The 2500-nt window shown below is 44.9% G+C and overlaps 1 protein-coding gene across 4 annotated transcripts in view; it reads right to left on the bottom strand.

The window, feature by feature from the left end:
- The window catches only part of srgap3 (SLIT-ROBO Rho GTPase activating protein 3), a 196403-nt gene that overhangs the window by 55028 nt on the left and 138875 nt on the right, over window positions 1-2500 (bottom strand). For all 4 annotated transcript variants that reach the window (XM_063215336.1, XM_063215337.1, XM_063215338.1 and 1 more), the window contains exon 9: window positions 1454-1651. In XM_063215336.1, the coding sequence (XP_063071406.1) occupies window positions 1454-1651 (198 nt within the window). The remainder of the gene's footprint in view (window positions 1-1453; window positions 1652-2500) is intronic.

The following is a 2500-nucleotide window of genomic DNA, read 5'->3' as shown; positions in this document are numbered from 1 at the left end:
TTTCATGATGGGCAGATTGCCTCTAGGACTGCCCCTGCCACAGGGGGTAAGGTGACATGGATGTGGAGCTTAGAGTTGCATATTGTATGTTCTCCGAATACACAACAAACTAGAGACACTGTGTAACCTTGTACCTTGTGATAGTGTTTCAGTTATCATATTCCGTTTCCGGAACGAGAGCGTGTGGCCGCTGCCGCTGCTCACTTTCTTCCACTCTCTTCAACCAAAACAAACTACCCCACTAAAACTTTGGACTATTTATCAACTATCGGACGGCTGAACATCGTCGCGGATGCCTGGCTGTCGAAGATCCAGTACGTAGCCTACGGCCTTCCAGCTGCACTAGCGCGTGCCCTCTGCTGTGGCTGCTCCACACCTGCCGTTTGGGAGACGCCTGCCACTTACATCACTGTTCCGGGAGGTCTGCAGGTGGAGTGTCGTTGAGCCAACTTGGCTGCTGGAGTCACCAGCCACCACAACTCCTCTCACCCTCGGCGTCTCTGCGGACCCGGCTATGGCGTCTTGCAACGCTGCCAGCGTGATCGCCTATCTCCCTCACCCATGGCGTCTCCGCATCCCCGTCTGTGGCGTTTCATTTCCCTTCTGTGAAACTTCTACCTCAACTGAACTTGCCACCACAATGGGAGGCTTTGGGTTTTCGGAATCCCCAGGCCATTTCACCGCCGCCCCCATCATGGATTTGGCAACTTCACCCCACCGTACAGCTCCCACTTCCATGGACATAACCTTCCACTACCGTCTGTTTTGTTCTGTTGAGTCTCAGTATGTCTTTGTAATGTTGTTTTTTGTTTTATGTTATATGTAAAGCATCTTTGAGTGCCATGAAAAGCGCTATATAAAACTCATGTATTATTATTATTATTTGTTCTTTTTGTTCTTATTTTATTCTTATTTCAATAGTAAACTGGTTTGAACTGAGTTGGCGTGGGATTAGAACTTGTGATGGAGGAGCAAAACATTAGGCAGACCACTTATTGTGAATCATTTACTTGCTACACTTGTCTAGTGGGGATGGTTTGGATGTGTGCACCTCCATCATAATTTATCACAAAGTCCAAATCTTGAAAATTATTTCAAAATGTAGCCATGTCAATAAATACTGAGTTCAACTGCAGTTCAATCTCAGAGGGACACAGTGAAAGAAAGAGGGACAGAGAGAGAGAGAGAGACCGATAGACAGACGAAAAAAGACACAGTGTGTTTCCGACTCACAGTGAAGTAGAATAATCTGTCTCCTGCTGGTTTAATCTCAGAGGGATAGTGTGAGAGAGAGAGAGAGAGAGAGAGAGAGAGAGAGAGAGAGAGATAGAGAGAGAGAGAGAGAGACAGAGAGAGAAAGAGAGAGAGAGACAGACAGACCGACAAAAGAGAGAGACAAAAAAGACAGACAAAAACAGAGATAGAGAAACACAGTGTGTTCTGCGCGACTCACGGTGAAGTAGAAGACCTCGGTCTCCTGCTGGTTGGCCCTCCTCTTGGCCACGTTCATCTTGCTCATGTAGGTCTCAGAGGCCACTGACTTGATGGACTCGGTGGAGCGGCTGTGCTGGAAGGCGTCCGACACGTCAAAGTCCTCCACAGTCAGCATGTCCTGCAGTGTCTGCATGGTGGCATCCAGCGTCTTGCGCACCTGGACACAGGTACAACACATGGACAAGGACAAGCAGATTATGCTGGTGAATAGGGGCGTAAATCACAGCCTCCATAAAGATACGATTCAATATTGATTTCATAAGGCAGCGATTTCATTATTTTGATGAGTCGCTTAGGTTTTTTAAAATTTACTTTTTCGTTGCACAAAGCTAGGATATTGGTCAGGGGTCAGCGATTCAATTATTTTCGATATTTCAGAATACCCCACGATACAATATGATTCGATCATTGACTGTAGGATGGATGCATCGATACATATCAATTATTATTTACACCCCTGATGAACCACTGAAATGGTTCAGGGTTTTATGTAAAAGGCCTAGGCATTTTTTTCGTGGCTCTCTCTAAATTGTGGGCCAGTCTGTGAAAAAAAAACAACAACAGTATCAGCCCCTGAGGACTTTCGTCCCACCGGGAAAATGACTTGTATGCCAGATTTCCAGTCTAGGCTTGGGCAGGGCAGAGCATAATTAAGTACTGTTCAGAAATTATTCTGCAGTTCCTGATGAAGTTAGAAAAGAGAGAGAGAAGAGGACGCTTTACATAACTCATTTTTTGCATACACAGTGAATCGAGGATCGTGAATCAAGGCCAAAAGGTTCAAAAGTTAATAGAAAATGATTTGTCCACGTTAAAGTTAATATATGCTTTGTGAAAGCAGTCAGGGAATCTTTGCAAAGAGACAAGAGAGGTAAACAAAGAGGTAAACAAACCTGCTCCTCCACCAGGCTAATAAAACTCTAAAATGAGAAATGGGTTTTAAATCGGAAACTTTTTATAAACGCAAGCCCGGAGCCACTTTCAGAAAAAGATAACAAAAAAGTTT

The sequence above is a fragment of the Engraulis encrasicolus genome, chromosome 14, assembly GCF_034702125.1.
Source record: "Engraulis encrasicolus isolate BLACKSEA-1 chromosome 14, IST_EnEncr_1.0, whole genome shotgun sequence".
Taxonomy (NCBI): domain Eukaryota; kingdom Metazoa; phylum Chordata; class Actinopteri; order Clupeiformes; family Engraulidae; genus Engraulis; species Engraulis encrasicolus.
Note: the sequence above shows the minus strand (reverse complement) of the source record. Positions and strands in the feature narration are given on the sequence as shown.